We start from the raw sequence: 19,908 nt of genomic DNA on the forward strand, positions 1-19,908 counted from the left end.
ACCATCACTAAAGCAAGCACATAGCCTTTTGGTGGCCACGCACCACAGAGGATCCAGGTGCCATTGCTCGGCTGGTGGAAGAGAAACTGTGCAGGCTTCCTGCCAAAGGGCATGTCCCAGGGCTCCAGAAACAAACCAGTCTGTTATACAAATCTTTCCTTCATTTGCTGCACTCCTGTGCTTTATTTTCCGTATTTGACTTTAGGAAACTCATGTCAAATGCTTGTTTGGGCATAGTTAAGAAATAGACCCTTTTATCCCTAAGGAGGAGTGGAGGAGTTGGCTGTGCTCCTGGCTAAAAGTGATGCTACTGGAAGTCACTTGGCTTTCTGCAATTAAAGTAACAGTCCAGAGCTATTGCCTTCTTCACCCCCCTGCCACTTTTGGTCCCAGGATCAATAATGTTTGTAAAGTATTCAGGCACACATCAGCATCTTGCAATTTAGTTTCTGCTACCACTGTGATATTTGTAGGCTTCAGGTGCAATTTGTCTCTCCTAGTTCTTTCCTGTCCTGTTCTCTTTAACCTCCATATGCTCTGCAACTCCAAAGGGAGTTTTCCCTCATCACAGCAAATAAGCTTTTAAGGTCCCAATACACTGGGGGAGAAGAATAACCCATTCTCTTGGCTTTGTCAGCTCTTGAGCTCTGGCTGGATGTGCCAGCTGGGAAACCTAAAGCCAGAACTTAGTCCTTTGAAGATAAAAATTATTACTGAAGATCAAACAAAGGCCTAGTTTAACATAAATTCCACACATGTTTCTTTAGTCCTATTCACTGAGAGGACATTTGGGAATTTCTCTGTCTGGATTTCTACAGTGAAGATGTTAGATTTTCTTTCTTACACCCTGGCCCAAATACAGCCCCATAGCCTTGAAGCACAAAACTGTCTAAAGGGCATGTGTATCTAAAGTCTGCAAATACTCCACGTGAATCCTATCCGCAATTCAGTGCAAGTAAGACATGGCAAAATTCAAACTGCTCACAAAGAGACGAAGGCAGAAAATTAACAGGGGAATCAAGGCCTCCACTCGTCCTTAAACACAGCTGAGGGAAGCACTGCCTGCAGATACCCAAGGATGGACAATGCTCCTTCTTCTGATCCCTTCTGGGCTTACAGATAAAAGCCCATGGAGGAGTTCTCACGTCATGGTTTTCCCTCCAACAAACCACATACTTTGTCCCTTTATAAAACATTTTTCTTGAAGAATGCTGGTGATACTGTGTGTGATCAAAATACAATCCCTGTTTGGTTGTTTGGAAGCAAAAAAATAAAAAAAAAAAAAAATTTACCTTCTACTGCAGTGTTTTGGTGATCCACCAAAAGCACAGAGCCATTGTGCAAGTAGGAAATCACTGGGGCAAATGTGGAGACATCAACTGGAAACTTGGGATCCTGCACAGTTATTCTGAGCCTCACAATGATGCTTCCAGCTTGCAGGGATTCAGTTTGCACTTTCAGCTTCCCAGACTTGTATAAGGCAGAAACGTTAGATGGAAATGAATTTTCAAGCTGAGCAAAGGGAGAGAAGCATCGACAATTAGGAACCCAACAGCTCCTTTTAAAACTGAACTATGGTGGTACCATTTAAAAGATTTATATATGCACAATATAGAAAATGTTGCAAAAATAAAAGTTTCAGAGTGTTTCAGAAGTTTAGTGTTCAGAGATTATTGAAGCACAGAGACATATGAGTCTCCTTGGTGCACCTAGGTACCCTTGAAAATGGTACCGATATGAGCACTTGTCTTACAAACCAAATTTCATTTTGGCTCAAGTGAGCAGAATTCCTTCTGCCCCTTTTTGCCTGCATCACAGCTGAATTGGCCCAGTAAGTCTGCATGCATCAGACCCTTGACATTAGCTCTGTATGTCACATAAGCTTTTTGTCCCAAGCCTCCTATATATTCAACTCTGTGGTGCCAGACACTGGAACTTGGTCAGCTCCACTGTTCCTGGAGCAGACTCTGGCTTGATTTTGCCTGCTGCCACCTAGGCAGTGGCCAGAGTCTGACACTTAGCATAGGCCAGGGGCCAGTCCCAACAGGCAATCTGAATGCGACCACGATATTTTGGAAGACCCAACTGAATGAATGCAGGCTGGTTTGTGCCAGCTGGTGTCACTGCCACAGAATGGTTCAGTAAATGTTACGTTTACCAGCATGGGCATAGCTTTAGCTCCCAGAGATTATTTGAAACTCACCAGTCCAAGTCCAGCCTGCAGATGAGTCAAATGACAAATCCCAGGATGAGAGACAAGAAAAATGAGGGTGAATAACTTCAAGAAAATGTGTTTGAGAAAGCCCAACTTCAAGGCAATATCACAATTACACCACAGTTTATTACTGATCTGGCAAGCAGACACATGAGCTGAACAAATGGGGTTGCTCTGAACGTTAAAGCTGGCATACTGCTGTCAGTATTTGAGCTGTGCAGGGGTTGGCAGTTCACCTTATGTCTCTAGAAGCCATCTCCATGCTTGAACCTTTTGTTCCTATGTACACCTCAAAGCATGCCTTTGAGCATGTAATGCAGCACCATATATCAACACAGCTTTGTTCCCATTCAGCCAGAGTTTGATCCAAAAATTCCTACAAACAAGCTGTTTAACTGGTCCAAGTTCAGATCAGGGTGGAGAGGCAAGAAAAATAGAGGAGAGAGGAAGCAGGAGGGGCATGTCATGCTCCCAAACACCCAAGGAGGCAGAAGAAACACAGATGGGCAACGCTCTTTTTCCTTCCCAACCCCATGATGCCAATTAAGTCTGCATTAGTCTCTGAGGAGATTCACTCACAAAAATCCTCCTGCACAGCAAAAGCAAACATTTGCAGCTATGGGAAATAAAACCACGTCAGGAGTTTCAGCTTGCAATTTCTCATGAGAAAATGCCTCTTCTATGCTGCCTTTGACGGTATAGCCCCATTATTTTTTTTTTCCCCTTGGATTTATATTCACATAGGTTTACGAGTTCTCCTTTGTTTTGGAAAAGTCTTGTTTTCAACGGAGGTCCCAGTTCCTCTGTTTGGACCCTGTCTTCTACACACACACACACACACACACAAAAAAACCAAACTGAAAAGAGATCACTGCGTCTGAAACGTCCCCCCTGTTTGTGATGCTGAGATCTGGTAACAGATTTCATGACTCAGGTTTTGTTTATGGCTGATTACACCTGAGCGTGTCCAGTGGTTACATGTGTGCATGCAAAGAGTGGGGCTGGAGAAGAAAGCCTGACCTGGACGCTTTTCCTGAAAGAAGAAAGAGCTTTGAGAGCAGTCAGGCATTTATGGAGAAAACAACGCTGAAATTAATGCCAGCAATGTCATTTCAGTAATCCATTAAAAAGCCCCAAGTCAATTTAGTGTGAGTTTATTGCAAACTAAAGATCCAAGGAAAGGAGTCTGAGCTGCATGCCTGCATTTTTAATTCCTTTACTCTTCTGTAGGGGAAAATTCTTATTTACTCCATTGCTAATAAGGCCAAGGGCTTGATCTCTTTAGTCAGTTGAATTTTGTTTTAATTACAAAGGTCACAGGAAACAGTATGGTGATTTTCAAGGGATATTTCAGCCAGGCAGAAAATCTTCTATTAAATTAAATAAATCCTAAATTGAAAAAAAAACTCTATTGCCCACAGATATTTTAGCATTACCTCTGTAAGCAACAGTCTTGAAAATTCTTCATATGCTGAGCTGCTGGCATTAAGGAAATCACCAGTGAAGTTGTAGTTGAGAATCCTCATAGTAATACCAAATATCTTGGCTTCTGTAGGACACAATATTAAAACACACACTGGCAAAGCAGAAGAGGAAAGGATTCAGTCAAAACTGGTGTACCCAGACCAAAATCTCAGATGAGGGAGGGAGAAGACGAGGAGAAGGTTGAGAGAATTTGGTATTAAACCAAGAAAATAAAGCCCATATTTTGTTACGAGCTTCCTATACATTGAGGAGATGCACTTACATCAGGTCTATAAAGATATTTAGGTGTCTAATTACAACTGCATGAGAACTGGACATAAACATATCCTTGTGGACCTGGCCCTACGTAACTGCTGCATTTGAGCTACATCCAGGGTTGAATTGCCTGCGAGTTCACCTCTGGTCCACCAGTCACAATTATTGTTTTTTTCCTGATCTTCATAGCATGAATAGCAAATATATTCTAAAACTGAAAACAATAACAAAAAACAGTTCGTGCCAATTCTCTGTCTGGTAAGCCCTGACAGACAATGTACAGAGCACATGAGCCAAAACCAAGAGCCAAGGAATCTATTAACCACTTTAACCTGTATAAACAATCTGAGGCTGTTACTCTTTGGACTGATCTTTAGAAAGCTCTTCTTTTTCTCAAGGGCTGCAACTTCATACTCTGAAGTTCAGCAGCCCCCTGTTTCTGTAACCACTAGACCTCCTACTTGCCCTCTACAAAGGGAGTAATTTCCTTCTGACTCAAACTGGAGTTATCCCTCATCTGATCAAAGGGAAAGCTCTTATGGATAAATACAAACAGCAACATTCTCACTGGGGCCAGTATTAAATAGTTCACTCCCTGCTTTTTGAAGAAAATGGGGAGAGATTCATTTCTTTACTTGCATAAAGGCTTAGGAAATAATTTAAGGATAAAGAAAAGGCAAAATTATGTTTGATCAACATACTAGGGTCTCAGGGAGCTAGCACCACTAGCTAGTTGAAAAAAAATTATACAGGTATTCTGCAAGCTTTCTTGCACAGCCCATGTTATTCCCTGTAATCCTGGTCACTTACAAATATTCAGCTGAATCCGGCCTTCCTCTGGGCACTCTTATTAGCTCAGCTGAGCCTTTGACAAACCAGTTGATTGGATTTCTCACTGGCCACAGCTGTCAACCAGGAAAAATGGGGGTGGCAGCAGAATGCAGTGCCAGGCACACACACACACACACCTCCCCCCCACCCCACAAAAAAAAAAAAAAAATTCTAGCTCAGCCTGATATGTGTAATAGTCTGAGTCAGTTCCAATGCTGCCTTTATCAACTAAAGAACCAAAGCCAGAGCTTTGCTGCCTAATAGTTCGTGCTGCAGATGTTGGGATAGAGGAGAGAAAAAGTGCTGAAGGAGGTGGCAAATGGAGCTCAGGGAGGACCAAATGGATCATTGCTGAAATACAGGTGAGACAGGGGAGGGGAGGAACAGAGAGAATGTACATTTTAAAGTGGATATTTACCTGTTTTAACATTTTGATGGGAGATGCTGGTTTTTCCACAACTTTCATAGCTGATCTCTACTGAATACATCATACCTGCTTCCAGTCCAGACACATCCATTTTCATTTCCTCTGTCTTTAGGTTTTGTACAATCTCTTTGCCCTTGAACACTTGGACTTGGAAAGTATGGTTCAGAGTAGAAGTGACATGCCAGGACATTTCAAAACTGTTGCTGGTGACGCTGAAGATTCGGTGGTTTCTAACTGCAGAGGGATCTATGGCAGTCCCAGGAAGAGTCATCACAGAAAAAGCAACATTTCATCTTTAAAGCATTGTTAAAGCATTATTTGAAATCCACTATAGACAAGCACTTTGATAATCAACAGAGGAACCTCCTCTTTACATCAGGACAGATTCTGCCCTTCTCACACTACCAGGTCCCCTTGTCCATGAACCATCCCACTAGAGTGATTGAGTGCTTACTCTTTTTATTTCCTTTAACTATATGTATTTGTGTTGAATCTCTAGTAACACTAATGATCAGCCAGTGAGCTACAGCTTCAGGCAACAGCAATAGGTTTGGAATAGTGAATCTGTGTACTCTACATATGTTGACACCTGCTTTACCTCTTGTCACTTTAATTATCAAAATGCACCTCTTCAGGCAAAGGCTGCCTTGATTTATGCCTGGAAAAACCCCACAGACCCCAGGTTTTAAAGGGTGGGGGCAGAGCGGTGGGTGGCATTTTACCTATTTATGCCACTCTAGTCCAGTGCAATCATTGTCATGTCAATGGGAAAAGACAAGACCCTTCAGAGATAACCCCTCTCCTTGAAGGAGGAGGAGGTGTCTAAATTTGGTAAGATGAATTGCCCTCTAGCAGAGCCTGTCTGTCTCCACTAACTAGAGAGAGCGAGATCAGATGGTGAGCACAGACTAGACAACTCTTCTGTAGACAGCAGGAGTCAGGTGAGATGAACATCATCACACATGCTAACCTAGAGACCATGGCATGCTGCTGCCACAACTTCCATTCTTTCATGCTAATGGTTAGCCCAAGAAAAAGGGTTGTTTTCCTAAATTATTTCAGTAGGACACAATTTTTTCTAGGCCTGAGTCATGTGGTTGTCAAATGCACCCAATGCCATACCACTCCTGCTCTAGAAGGACTTCAGTTTAATTCCTCTAGCTTCATCTTGGATCAGAAGTTGTGGATGAAGATCAAGAATACCCAGCCTGTCTCTCTGAACAAGGCAAAGAACTACTTACAGATATTTCCTCCCACAAGAACAGGATGTTGTTATAAAAGGATTGTGACAACTCTCACCTGAAAGGGCCAAAGTCACCCATATAAAGACAAACCTGCTGGGGTTTGTTCCTATCATAGTCCCTCAGACAGCTATCACGTACAGCAGGGAGAGTACTCACAAAGGCTAACTCCAGTGTAGGCTGGCTGCAGCCAACCTCCCTGACCCATGTCCCCCACCATCTTCATGGACTCAAAAGCAAGAGGCCCACATCCCTGTGGCCATTGCCAGGAGGAGCTCCTAGTGTCAGTAGCATATCCTCCCACACCTTGTTCCAGGACCAGCCTGAGACACGCAGTCAGCTGAGTCCAGGGCGAGTGAGTGGTGCTGGCCTCGCACAGCCCTTGCTGTCATGCCTCTCGTGCTGGAGGATTATCCAGCACAAAGACCTGTGATGGGACCTGCACTTGAACGGCTCACCAGACACAAGTGGCTCAAGGAGCCCAGTGCAGCCACCTCCACTTCCAGGAGGCCAGTTCCCTTCAGTAGCCATGGGGACAACAGTGGGGCTTCTCCAGCGACCACTTCACAGCACCACAGCCCCCAGGCAAAACGTTCTGTTGAGGAAGCCTCTCTTTAAGTTTCCATATGTGGAGATTCACTCCAGAACTACTACCAGCTTCTGTGAACACCCTCCTATAACTCAACCAGCCTCAGGACAAAGGGATCAGAGAGTGGCTGAATTAAAAGCAAGACAATATTAATTCAAATCCAAAGTTACTTACAGCACCCAGCATCTGTAGATTCGTTAGTCATGGACAAGAGACTTGAATTACTTATAGACAGAGAGCTATTGCTAGTGTTAATAAGATCCAACGCTGAACTTGGAGTAGATGCTGCCATGCCTAGGGGAAATACAGTATTATCAAAGAGTTAAAGCATTCCTAACAAAGCAAATCCAAAATAATACCATTGATGTTTTCTACAGCTAAAAAGCAGCAATAGAAGTAATATAAATAGAAATGAAAATAAATGTATTATCATATCACAAAAACATAAAGTAATACATGATCTTAATTTTTGAGATTAAAGGATTATAAAATTGTCTTCTAACTAAAGCATTGAATCTGCAAGCACTTATTTATCTCATTATCCTTATTAGCCAGCCAATTGATGTCTGGGGGCTGTAAGTACATGCCTCTTTATTATGCTGAACCAAAAAATTATCCCACTCATTGCAACCCCCCCCCTGCCTCTAGCAGAGGACCCTGTGTAATCCAGGGTGGGATTATACAACCCCTGAGTCCCAGCTGCAGTCATGCAGTCAAAATGGGAAGGAGAGTTCATGTACAAATAGTGTTACAAATCATATTTCCCCAGGAGGCTGGGGAGGTGAACTGGCACTGCATGACTTAGTCTAAGAAGCAGTCAGGGTCTGAAGCTAGAGGGTCTGGCAGGTGAGTGAGGACAGCTGAGGATGAGATAGGAGAAACCACCAAGTACCATGAAATAAAGACACTGCATTTTGATCAGAAATAGCTAACCTCTGGCTTATGTGGCATCTTCTCCCAACAGGAGGAGAAGGGGCACTGTGGGCTCCAGAAATCTTTGCCTTGCAGTTGACTCCTGTGATAGACCACAAAGTCATCTCAGTATTTCCAAAGGTGAGACCTGCATTTCCTACCTTCCTTCCTTGTGCTCAGCTGGTGAGGGTTGACATCTGCATGTTCATGCTGAGGATCACAGCTGTAATAACCCTCCAGATTTACACAAGTGTTTTTCTCAGGACAAGCGTTGAATTCAGCATAGGAACATTCATTGACATCTAAGAAGAAGAACACACCTTTCACAGGTATGTATAGCAGCATCAAGATTGATCTGCAATGTGTGCAGACCAGGCTCTGCATATGATACATTCAGTGTAAATCTCCAGTAACTCTGCTGAAGCAATTCTAGATGTATATGGGTGCAACGAAATCAGAAAACTGCCCTTCCCTGAAAGTAGCCCCTGTTCACTTATAACCCTATCACTTTTTACTGCAATTCTTTGGAACAAGAGGACAGTTAGTGGCAGCTCTTGCTTACAGTTCCAGGATGTCATCCAAACCTAAGAAACATCAGCAGCAGGGGGAAGGAGATCTACCGAGTGATTTCACTGAAAGTTGGACTGAGTTTTTAAAAGTAAACAGAGAATAAGAAGTGATGACAACAGTGCGTATGGATGCATTTCAGGAGTGAAAATGTTTAGACTACTACACAGTAGTAACGAGATTAAAATAATGTAAACTGAATACATTTAAATATTTACCTATAATTTTAAAAGTAGGTAATAATACGCTATAGTAATTAACAGACTATAAATATTCCTTGTTTCATGTAAGATACTGGAAGTAACACATAAAAGCAGAGTATATCTGCTTCCCAAGAAAACACTTCTTTTAAGAGTCCCTTTAGTGCAACTTATGATTGTGCTACAAATTTGAACTCCTTTGCTTTTTCATATGAAGTGGGGCTATGCTATGAGGAGAAAATAAAATTAATTAATGATGCAGGAGTATTTTCCTCCAAACTATTTACTCCAAAATAATTATTAGCTAACTACAACTCTCCATCCTATAAAGGATAGGTTAGGGCTGTGTTTGCAAAGTTTACGAGTTTCACTACACTGTATTTTTAAAAGCAGATTGATAGCCATACAGATAAAATTCCAAGTGAAGAGGGATGAAACCCCCTGAAAAAGCTTCCCCCCATGACAGGATTATAATAATTAACCTTGCACTTCTGTGTCAATCACTTAATATATACGCTTCACTATGTCCTTCAAGGAAGAAGAAACCTCCACTAGCGGAGCTGGCTGGTGCAATCCAATGAGAACCTGAGAGGCCACCGTCCCAGCATATACTCCTGCACGGTTACTCTGGATATGGTGCACAGAGGCATTCAAGGGATGTAATGCACCAGTAATCTGGAAAACAGGGAAACAAACATTTCAGTATCTCATTCCTTTATCAGCACAACTGTATGGCAATAAGGCATAACCTATGCAATGATTATCATCATAATCTGACTGTAGAAAGCACCAATTCAGAAACCATAGCAAAGTGGCAACATTTAAGTCTGTATTTATGCAAGGTGAGCTCTTCTTATTATCACATTTCACAACAGAGTTACAGTATAGTAATGCCAAGCTAAGGGAGGTGTGGAGCTGCATGTCAGATCTCAAATGCTTAAGCAGGAGAATGCAACCCGGAAAGATATGGGAAAAGTCTCTTTGGCTTGCAATGCCTAAACAACAAAGACTCAATAGATGAATTATACTTTAGACATGCTATTATGGTACATCTGTAATAAAGTTGTCCAACACTTCTTGCTTTAAGCAACTAAAAAGACTGCTGGCAAAGGGAATAGAAAGAAAAAGAAGAAAAGCAATAGACTGAGAAAGAAGTCTCGGACTAGGAGCCACAGAGAGACCCCACAACTGACCAAGTCGCCACAACTCTGAGTCAGGGATCAGAGAAGGGACATGGTGGTGGGCTGAGCACTAGGAGTCAGTGGAGCAGACAGGGCCTGGAAGACATTCCTCTGAGCAGCAGCTCATTGCAAAGCTTCAGTTTATATTTCCTGGTTTTTGAGTGTTTGACTTCACCACAGCTTGCTTTAAACCAAGATATGAAATTCTTGGTAGAACACTGCCCTGTATTCCTTACCATACAGTGACACGACCAGGCTTTCTTGCTTTTTTAGGATATGAGAAGGGTGACTTCAGGTAGGAGGAAGAAGTAAATTCAGACAACAGCCCCATGCTACTGCTACCTTCTATTCTTCTACCTGTCAGTGATAGCTGATGATGGCAGAAGGGTTTCCTTTGCTATTAGCCCACTCCCATCTGGAAACTGGGGAGGAGTAGAAATAAAAAAGTAGGGAAATAGGGAATTGCCCTCTTGGGTACCTTTCAAAGGCCACATCCAAGCCTGGCATGGTGATATGTACTAGGGAGATGCTTCAGGTTTATGGCCTGGAGGATCTTTGTCCCAGTTTATCAATCCATTTCCTAAATGCCACTAGGAGGACAAAGTAAGCCCCCTGTCTAAGCTTTGTTTGTAGCCTGGTTCTTCCTGCAGACCCTCCTTTCAGGAAGCATGCCTCACACCTCTGCTAGGTCTGTGTTTTGGTTGGTTGCCTCGGACTCTTCCTACCTGCCGTGTCAGGAACAGGGAGAGGCGGGCTGTGCTGCTGTCACATGGCCGGGCACATGTTGCTGCCAATGCCGCTGCTAATCCTTGCATGAGGCCAAGCCTTGGTCCTACAGCAAAAGCAACACCCTGCCATCTCCCTGAGTGCTGCTTCTGTGGCAACAATGACAATGAAACACCCTTGACCCAGACTCAGTCCCCTGCTGTAATCCTGAAGTTGCACAGCGAAACTTCCGGCAATGCTGAGTCCACCTGCCATTCACAGTGCCATAGATCAGATTTGTCTCTTGAAAGGTTTAACACAAAATGCTTTATCAGAAAACACCATGCTTTGCAGGTCTTGAAAATCAGATCCAGATAGCCATAGACCCAAAACTGAACAGAGACAGACCTGGAACAAGGTTATGCTTAAGCAAGAAAAAAAATCCTATATTTCAGAATGTCTTTAAATTGCCTTTGGAAGACACCTGAAAGTTTTCTTAAGGGAGCTGATAAATCAGTGTTATTTGAGCTCCTTGAAGATGAGGCTGACATTCACCAATTAGGGATAAATTAGGGCCCCCCAAAAAAATCTGGTGGAACAACAGGGGGGAGACTGGCCGGGAAGATTATGCCCAGCACAGAGGACTATGAGATCCCTCCTGTGGTGGAGCACATGGCAGTTACTAACAGAAATGTGGAGGCAACGAGCAACACATGGGAGTGTTCGTGTTTGTACATACCATGGAGTGCAAAAGGCGTGAATGATTCAGAAGGTGGGAATCCACTCTGATTAATTCATTAAAATCCATTTTCACAAGCACTGTCGCATTATACCAAAATGTTCTTCCTGAAGCATACAAAATAAAAGAGACAAGTCAACTCAGGTCTGATGCTATAGAAAGTGACAGAGCTATAGGAAGGCTCTGAGTAACCGAAGCAAGCTTTAACTTTACAAATACGAAGGGCCCATGTACAGCCATCAGCTATGGCCGTGTTCACCATATGCTGCAGGCAGCAGCACCAGCAAAGGAGAAGCTGAGCAAGGTCCGCTGGACCTGTAGCACTCATGGTTGAGCACTCACGGGTGCAATCCTGAAACTGAATATCCTGGAACTGATCCAAGGCAGATTCCCGTATTTGTTTTATGAACAGCTATGGTAACAGTTTTCCTGTCCACTCCCACGCTCTGAAGGAAAAACTAAGCCCATTTCTATTAGAAGCAGTCTTGAATTTATCAGTAACATACCCTCTGGCATTGGATCCACACAGCCTGCTCCTTTGGATGAGTTGCAGCATTTTTTAAGCCCTGGACATTCAGTGTCAAATGTGCAACGATAATCAGATCTTTCCATATTCTCTATTGGACAAATACCAGGTCTTGAGGCAAATATACTTGATCTATTGAATGCTAAGTAAAAAAAAAAAAAAAAAAAAAATTCTGAGAATAAAAATATAGAAAGTTGTTTCCATAAAATTGTGCTACTTAATTTAAAGCAAACACCTCCTCCTCATTTTAGAAGAGTGTCTGTTCTGAGGTTTTCATGGGGAGAAAATAGCAGCCTAAAATACCATTAATTCATTTCAGGAGTGTAAATGTTCTCAGATTTTTCTCTTTCTCATAACATTTCTGTTACAGGAATTTAGAATTTATAATTTTCCGTTAATAATTATGGATGAATGGATGGATAGATAGACAGACAGACAGATAGAGAGGTACTTTCTAAATGTGGAGACGTTGAAGCACTGCAAAACAGAAAATGTGCCTGATGTCAGCTATGACTAATCCAAATAACATATAATGATCAAAGGAAACAGGTAATGTCTAAGCTAGAAACTGGGAGCTTTCATTTAACCTTTCATTTAACCTTCATTTAACACCTGCTCCATATCAGTCAGCCAGCCACACCGGGAGGTCGCTAGCCCACGCCGTACAGCCCTGCTGAGAGAGCAGCTACGGCAGAAGGTTACGGCTTCCCAAACCAAGGGCAGACCGTGGTCCTGGCTCAATGCCAGCACATATTCTCCGGGGGAGAAAGAACATATTTCTAAGCTCTACAAACATTACTTTCACCCACGCTCTCAAACATATCTCCCAGTAATGCTCAGGTCTGGTCTTTCCAATCAACCTAAAGGACTTCCCTTTTCCATACATTTTGTGCCTACAGGTTTTTGGTCCTCTTGATCCATTACTGGGCAATAAAAGTCAGCCAGGAGAAAAATGAAAATTCTTCTTGCAATAGAAACAGGTTGTAGTGCAGCAAAACTACATTCAACATAGTAAAATCCATGGCAAATGAAAGGTGCATAGCAAACTACAAATCTATCATGAACCATCATTTCTGTGGGTTTATAAATTCTGTTGTCCCAAGACTCTGAATAATAGTAAATGTGGAGTTTCTGAGAAGCAGAAGGGAATATTGAATCTATGATTTTTTTGCCTCAGCAAAGTAACCTTCTTAAACAGGCAAATGATCTTGATTAATCAAGATTTAAACTAAGTCTATGTAACTTGCTTCCACACGCACATTCTAGGTCCCCCCTCTGCAAGTTTAACAGGGCTGTGAGCATCTTTCAAGTGGAGTTGGTGTTAGACTCACAAGAACTCTGGGAAGCAAATTAGGAAACTCTGCCCCTGCTCCCAGCCCTAATGAATGGCTCTCTGCCCTACAGGGAGCAGGATTTGTCCTGCTACGTACGGTAGCCTAGTGTGGGCACTTTCATGCCTGCAAACCATTGGCATTTGCCCTCCTTAATTCTTCCCGAGGACCAACTCTGCCTCCAAAGTTCATTTTGAGTTATAGGCCTAATTTTGCAGTGGGAGATCAAGGAAAAAAAATCAACCCTGTGCAATTTTATTCAAGTTACTTCTGAGTCTGGCAAGATCCAGCAGTCCTATTCTGCTTCCCAGCATGGACCAGGAACTTCTGCTTCTGGCTCTGGGGCTGGCACTATGTATGGGCCATTCCCCCAAACACGTCCTACTGATTTCTAGTCTAAAGCCACAATAAGGTGTGATATGGCCTCAGTTGCCCTTAGACGAGTCTCCCACACATTCCCAGTCTCATGCGATTGCTCCGTCCCAGCCTCCCACGCAGGGAGGATAAGCAGCCTCTCGCACCTGGAGCTCACACAGGCATGAGCACAGAGGGATTTCCCTGTGTTAGTACACTAGCAGTGCTCCTGGTGGATCTTGGTAAGCTGGACTCAAGCATGTAAATCCCTCCAGCTCTGAGATTCAGGTGCAGTTTAAGAAGGTTTGAGGTTCAAAGCAGTTTTTTCCATGTGGGTCTTCTTTTTTTTTTTTTTTTTTTTGGTTGGCATGTTTAACTGCAGTGTAAAAGGTTTAATGAGTCACACACAATCTCAGAAAACGCTATTGAATCCTGGCCGAGTGCCACACTAGCCATTTATTTAAAATCAAAAGGTCATCATTTTTGGATCAGCGGAAACAGAGATGGATTCACATCACATTTCTGCCTAATTGTACCAGATGCACTTTGCAAATACAATTTATGCTCTCGACTTCAATCATCCTGGGGACAGTCACCTACCAAGCAACACTGCCAGCACTGGGGAGCAAGCCAGCTAACTCCTCTGTCGGTCAGATAAAGTACAGGCTTTTCTCCTCTGTTATTTGCTTAAACGTACAGAAGCAGAAATGCAGCATCCAGTGCTTAGCAACGAAAGCTCAGTTGCCAGCCTGCCCGTAGGAGAGCCGCCAGGTCTGCTGTGGCCACAGGATGGGGGGATGTCCCAGGGGACAGATGCTGAGGGACACCATTAGCTCAGCCATAACCTCCTTCTTCTCCCTTCTCCCACCTGGAGAGACTGGGTTGTATCCAGAGGGTGTGGCAGAGCCAGGGACCAAAACCCTGTATTTGTCTCAGGCATCAGAAGGTGGAGACAAATCTATGAGGTTATAGAAAGAGCTCCTGGCAAAGCCTGTTACAAAGGCAGACTGGCAGTTTTCATCATATGAACCTGTTTTTGGGGTCTTTGAGCATTGCTAGACTTTACCTGCTCAGACGAATGTTTTCATCTTACGCAGTAAGGCGGAAAGTAGGCACCAAACCATCCGCCAGGAGAAATAAACATACAAGAAGCTGGAAACTAGCCTGGAGAATTGGACCCTATCTTTGCCCAAAAGAAATTCCTGCAGGCTGCTGGGAGTATCATACAACAAACATGTTTCAGAGCCATGGGTTTCACAGGAACCTGACTTGCAGCCCTGGGACTTGCTTAGCAATCAGGCCATCGAGGACATGAGACCCTGTGCTCCAACTGTGCAAGTTGTTAAAAGCAGCACTAAGAGCTCAAAAAATAAAAATAAGAATGAATTTAAAAACAAAAAACTGCACCCTAGGTGTGAGAGAGTGGTCACACAGAATGGTTTGCTCTGTCTCTCTGCAGCTCGGTTGCCCAGCTGTGAAAGGCAGAGAACCTCCCTTCCTTCCCGCAGGCTTCGTGAAGACAAAGTGCCATCTGTGAATTGCCCCAGGATTCACCTCAAGAGGTGATGAATAATTCTGTATTCAGAGGGAGGCTCAGCAGAGCACTGCACCACCCACCGAGCACGGAGGTCGGGATGATGCATTGCCAGGGAGCAATTTAGAGGGTCCCCAACGTCCCTGAGCACCAAAGGGACACGTGATCCTGGGGCAAGGCAGTGCCAGATCAGGCAATTAAAAGACTTTATTAATCTGCATGCATAGGCACAAAGAGAGGAAACAAAGACTGTTTTTACTTATTTCTACCTTTAGCATTAATTCCAGCACTTCCTAACTTTCAGATACTAAACTAAACTTTGCAATTTTAATTTTAAAAAAAGATAAAGTAGTTTGTGTCTTTAATACTATCCTAATGGATTGACAGGCAACTAGTGAGAACTACTGGAGCAACCTGGCTAATAATCTAGACGTTTCTTGCCCAACAGTAAAGAAATGAGAAAAGTGGAGCCTGCCATATCCCAGACAGGGGTAAATGTTTTCTTCTAGGAAGAAAGGTGGGGAGTGGCCAGGAGCAGGTTATTGCAAAAGGTCATGCAGACCTTTCCACTCCTAGTAGAATGGAGAGCATGCCAGCATGGATAACGTCAAGAAGAAAAAAAAAAAAAGTAGTTCAACAGCATGCTGTGCAGTAATTTCAGCAGTTCCAGTTTCTCTTTTCATCATTTATTTAAGACTGTGTCTAGACAGTGCATTACCATTCACAGAATTTATGAGTAATACCCTGAAAAACAAAGATACCAGAATAATGTAAACACAGAAATCACCTAGAAGCTATACAAATCATTTTATGGTTTAAAATATTCCCAAATTAACTTTGACAGGAAAAAGAGTCAAAGTGACCAGGGTATTTCATGGAAAAACCTGCCCAGAGTGCTCATCAACAATGTGGCAAGGGCAGAGAGGAAATTCTGCAGCTAAGCTTTACAAGAGATTTACAGATTGGTTAATGTTAGATGAAATAAGCTCATGAACAGCTCTCAAGTCTAAAATATCCCTAGAGATCCTCTTAAAAGGCATAGAATGATACTGTGAAAAAATATTTAAAGTGTTGCCAGGGTGCGTTTTTTCCTCCCAAGAAGACGGTCTTGATTTTCAGAGGCTCTGAAACACCTTGAAAATCATGATCACTCAGAGTGCTTCTTGTGAAAATAGAGACAACCATAACTAGCTAGTCACTCTTCAATATTCTGCTGACATAGCTAGTTCCTTGTACTACAGAATTACAAAGTAATTTTCTCCAATTGCTTCTTAGCCTTGTCATTTGATACATATGTGCGCACATGTATGCACAAGCATGAATATAAAAAAGACCTTACTGAAGTGACTATTCAACACAAACTAGATCTACTGGAGATTTTTCCCAGCCTGGAACTACTTGTGGGAAAACACAGATGGTCAACAGTGAGTCCTTTGCCAGTCTGACAAGGCTGCCTGGATATACTGTAACCTACAGGTCAAATTTTGCCCTGGCTGACACTCCATAACAGCCACATCACAGCCAAACAATTGCAGGATACAAAAAATGAAGAATGATATGTATCTAATTATGCTTTCATTCCTCTCCTCTAGCAAGTCATTTTAAGAACAAGTAAAATGCAATGACCACCTCTGTGTTCCCATCTTTTTGTTAAAAGCATTTTCCTGCTCGACACAATATTCTACCAGTAACTGTTAAGAAAACATCTTGCAAAAATTATTTGGAGGTTCATTTTCCAATGCTCTGAAGAAACTTAAAAGCTGAACACATTGCTCTTGACAGATCGCATGACAAGACATGTGGCTCATACCCTCTCATGTCACATTATATGATCCCATGCAGGAGCAGGTTCGAGGACATTCCCATAGAACTGAGTCACTCAAGTCTTATGACCCAAAGCAAGGGCCAGGGCTGCAATAGGACCTTTCCTTTTTGATATTCTGTTCCAGTGTTGAGACTCTGTAAATGCTCAGGAGCATAACTTGAAAAGGGGAAATGGAGAAAATGCAATATCATACTGAAAGTAGGAGACAAAATTATGTCCTGCAGAACTTTTCTGGATGCTGGAGCAGTTCAGTGCCAGCCTAGCTAATCCAAGATGCCTGTTCAACTGAAACAGCTGTGGCTTTATCCATTAAAAAAAAAAAAAAAATAAATAAATAAATAAATAAAAAGTTCCTTTTCCCCAAGCCAAGGAATCCCTTCCATCAGCTACTCAACTTCTGCTAAAATTCGGAATTCCTTGACAGCTGGTAGGTCTGATGTGGGAAGGGGAAAAAGCTTCCATCTTGAGTCAAAGATTATTAAGTCTTCCTGAGCAGAGTCTTTTTAAAACCCAGAAGTTAGATCAGACCCACCAAAAGGTTCACCAGTTTCTAGTCATCCAACATAGCCCTAGGTAACAAAGGAAACCCTGAGAAAATGGGCCCTAATGTAGTTTTGATCAGAAAGCAGTTGGTACTAACTTGCCCTGAGGCCACAGGTTGTTTTAAATTAACCCCAAAATTCGGTTTGCATCCTAGGAACTGACCCTGCTCCAGATCAAAGGAGATATTATCCTAAGTGCATCCTGAATTACTTCTGAGAAGAAAGCTCCTACTGTAAATGCAAGCACGCTCAGAGCACACTCAGCACCAGTCAAGGCTACGTGAGTTATCACACTTGGACACAGATATTGGCCTGAACCAGGACAACTAATGTGACCCTATGGGGGTAGCAAGCAAGTGCTTTCTTCATGTTTACCTGGAACTTTAATGATTTGTGACTAAGGGTGGCAAAGAGCAAGAATCAGGAGCATCAGTCTTTCATGTCTACTCCTTACCACGTTGGACCAAGTTTACTGTAGCTTTTTGCAGACTCACTGATGTCAGTGAATCCAAACCTATTGCCCAGAACTGAATTAAGACTTTACATGTCTCAGTTTAAGTGAATTCTCATCCATCAGACATTTATTTCAACTATTAATCTAACTAAAACTTACCTAAAGAGCAGTAGAGTCCAACTTGCTCATATCCTTCACAGCAATCTGTAAGAGTGATGGTTTCAGGGACTTCAACAGTATGATACTGCGTTTTATAGTACGTCCGAGGACACATCATCCATGGTATCCATCCTCCACAGGAAGTGGTTTTCTCATAGGACTTTTGGTAGGCAAGCATTTTAAACACATTTTTGGTCAGGCTATAGTTGCAAAGATGGTACCCTAGCAAAGACAGGCCTTTTTCTAGGAAGGAAAAAAAAAAAAAAAAAAAAAACAGGAAAGAAAAGGATCAGCACTCACTTTTCACCCCAGAGCATAAGTTCCCTTCTTTATCTAGTTAAAAATACTGTTAGGAGAATGCAGTGATAGAACCAACACAGATGAATGATTTCCAGGAAGGCTGATGTTAGGAAGAATGTCACTTCAGAAAAAGGACAGAAGAAAGAATTAGTAGTGACTGCTTGTCATAGACATTACTTCAGTCATAAAAGGATGCAGATTGGCAGAAAATACAAAGAGCTCTCAGTGCCTTCAGGTGGAAAGCAGAAAAAGGCAATTTAACCCAAGTACATATAAAGGAAATTAATATATGTTAATAGAAATTAACAGTAGAGCAGAATAGGCACTTCCAGGGCAGAGTCATCCAAGTACTTTAGATATCCACTCCAGGCTCTTTCTCTGCTGACTATAAAGGGAACAAAAGGCGAGGAACTCATGGGCCAATGAGTCACGGTAGATGTCTGGAATAAGACATCCTTCAGACATTGCCCTAGGCTAAAACTGGCTACTCAGACATCACTGGAAAGGACTTTCAGGTATCTGACACAAAAGGTACTCCTGGCGCTCTGACGTTGCCTATCTGCATTTGTAGTAGACCATATTAGACCAGGCCCTTTGAGAGCTGCTGTGGTTCATTGACTTCAGTACAAACAAAGTCAGTGTTAAGATCATTAGCTACAGAATTTCACAAAGGACTGGGAATGGGACTCAGTTTCTGAGTCATGATGAGGAGCGAACTTGTTACATGCTTTACTTAAAACTCAAATACTTGAGCGGGAGCAGGAAAAAAAAAAAAACACAACAAAACAATACAAAGAAACCCAAACAACAACAGCAGCAACAAAACCAGATGGAGTTTAAGCATTAGCAGTGAGCAACCTCCCACCATGTCACAGGCTGTCTCCTGATGAGATGTCACACAAGACAGAGGGGCTGAGTCACCCATTTGGTGACTGTCCCATTTAGGAAATGGATAGCATAGAATTAAAATGCCTGTATCATCCTTTAGAAAAAGCAAGAAAAGCTTTAATAAGGATAAATATGAATTAGCTGCAGGATTCAAGTATGGCAGGATTGTTATTTCTGAGAGCTCTGAGGGGATCAGGGCCAGTCAACAGAGAGACTGAAGCTAACATACTATACACAACAAGCATACAATTAAAATATTTATAGTTTATCTTATTTGTACAGATTATCTCCTGCCTGAGAAGATGAAACATGTAAAATCAATTAAATCCCACAGGTTCTTAGGAATCATGTGCTTTTATCATGCTTACCTTTCCAGCTAAACAAAAGATACGTGCAATTGAACAGAATGACCTATTTGTAGTGCAAGGACAGTCCAGAAGAAAGAATGGGATAGATACCATAGGCCACAATACATCAAGTCACCCAGAAGGTCTTCCTCCAGCCCTGATCCTAGCTTCTGCTCAAATAAGAACAGCCTGAAAGTTGTCCCCTGCCTTAAATGTTCAAACAACCATGAAGAAAAATGGATTTTCTTTGTTTAATTCCTAAATGGAGGCACAGGCACCTTCCTGGAGGCAAGGGCACTTC

General features: G+C 42.5%; 1 protein-coding gene across 1 annotated transcript in view; it reads right to left on the minus strand.

Annotated features, from left to right (window-relative positions):
- Positions 1–1,292: 1,292 nt before the first annotated feature.
- The window catches only part of LOC104469674 (uromodulin-like 1), a gene marked incomplete at its 3' end in the record, with an annotated part of 21,865 nt that continues 3,249 nt past the window's right edge, over positions 1,293–19,908 (minus strand). The window contains 9 exon segments of the mRNA XM_010084267.1: positions 1,293–1,512; positions 3,652–3,764; positions 5,205–5,459; positions 7,218–7,337; positions 8,117–8,257; positions 9,205–9,397; positions 11,348–11,454; positions 11,854–12,015; positions 18,073–18,315. Of these exon segments, the coding sequence (XP_010082569.1) occupies positions 1,293–1,512; positions 3,652–3,764; positions 5,205–5,459; positions 7,218–7,337; positions 8,117–8,257; positions 9,205–9,397; positions 11,348–11,454; positions 11,854–12,015; positions 18,073–18,315 (1,554 nt within the window).

The sequence above is a fragment of the Pterocles gutturalis genome, unplaced genomic scaffold, assembly GCF_000699245.1.
Source record: "Pterocles gutturalis isolate BGI_N339 unplaced genomic scaffold, ASM69924v1 scaffold37695, whole genome shotgun sequence".
NCBI lineage: Eukaryota > Metazoa > Chordata > Aves > Pterocliformes > Pteroclidae > Pterocles > Pterocles gutturalis.